The sequence below is a fragment of the Penaeus monodon genome, chromosome 28, assembly GCF_015228065.2.
Source record: "Penaeus monodon isolate SGIC_2016 chromosome 28, NSTDA_Pmon_1, whole genome shotgun sequence".
NCBI classification, from domain to species: domain Eukaryota; kingdom Metazoa; phylum Arthropoda; class Malacostraca; order Decapoda; family Penaeidae; genus Penaeus; species Penaeus monodon.
Window position 1 is genome coordinate 572555 of NC_051413.1, and position 200 is coordinate 572754.

General features: G+C 68.0%; 1 protein-coding gene across 1 annotated transcript in view; it reads right to left on the bottom strand.

The window, feature by feature from the left end:
* LOC119590895 (collagen alpha-1(I) chain-like) overlaps window positions 1–192 on the bottom strand; it is a 2224-nt gene extending 2032 nt beyond the window's left edge. The window contains exon 1 of the mRNA XM_037939632.1: window positions 6–192. Within this exon, the coding sequence (XP_037795560.1) occupies window positions 6–121 (116 nt within the window). The 5' untranslated portion in view covers window positions 122–192. The remainder of the gene's footprint in view (window positions 1–5) is intronic.
* Window positions 193–200: the final 8 nt, after the last annotated feature.

The window sequence follows — 200 nt, forward strand, 5'->3', positions numbered from 1 at the left end:
CTCACAGCTGTGATGATTCACTGTTGCTGCCGCTGTCTCCGCCGCTTCTCTCTGGGCAGCTGACTGCAGCGCGGGCGGCATGTGGGCGTGGTGGGCGGTGTGGGCGTGTCCGGACGGGCATGCGGGCAGGGACGAGCCGAGATACGAAGGTGGGTAACCGGTGGGTGGGTAGCCCGCCCACCCCGTGTCTACGAGGCCTG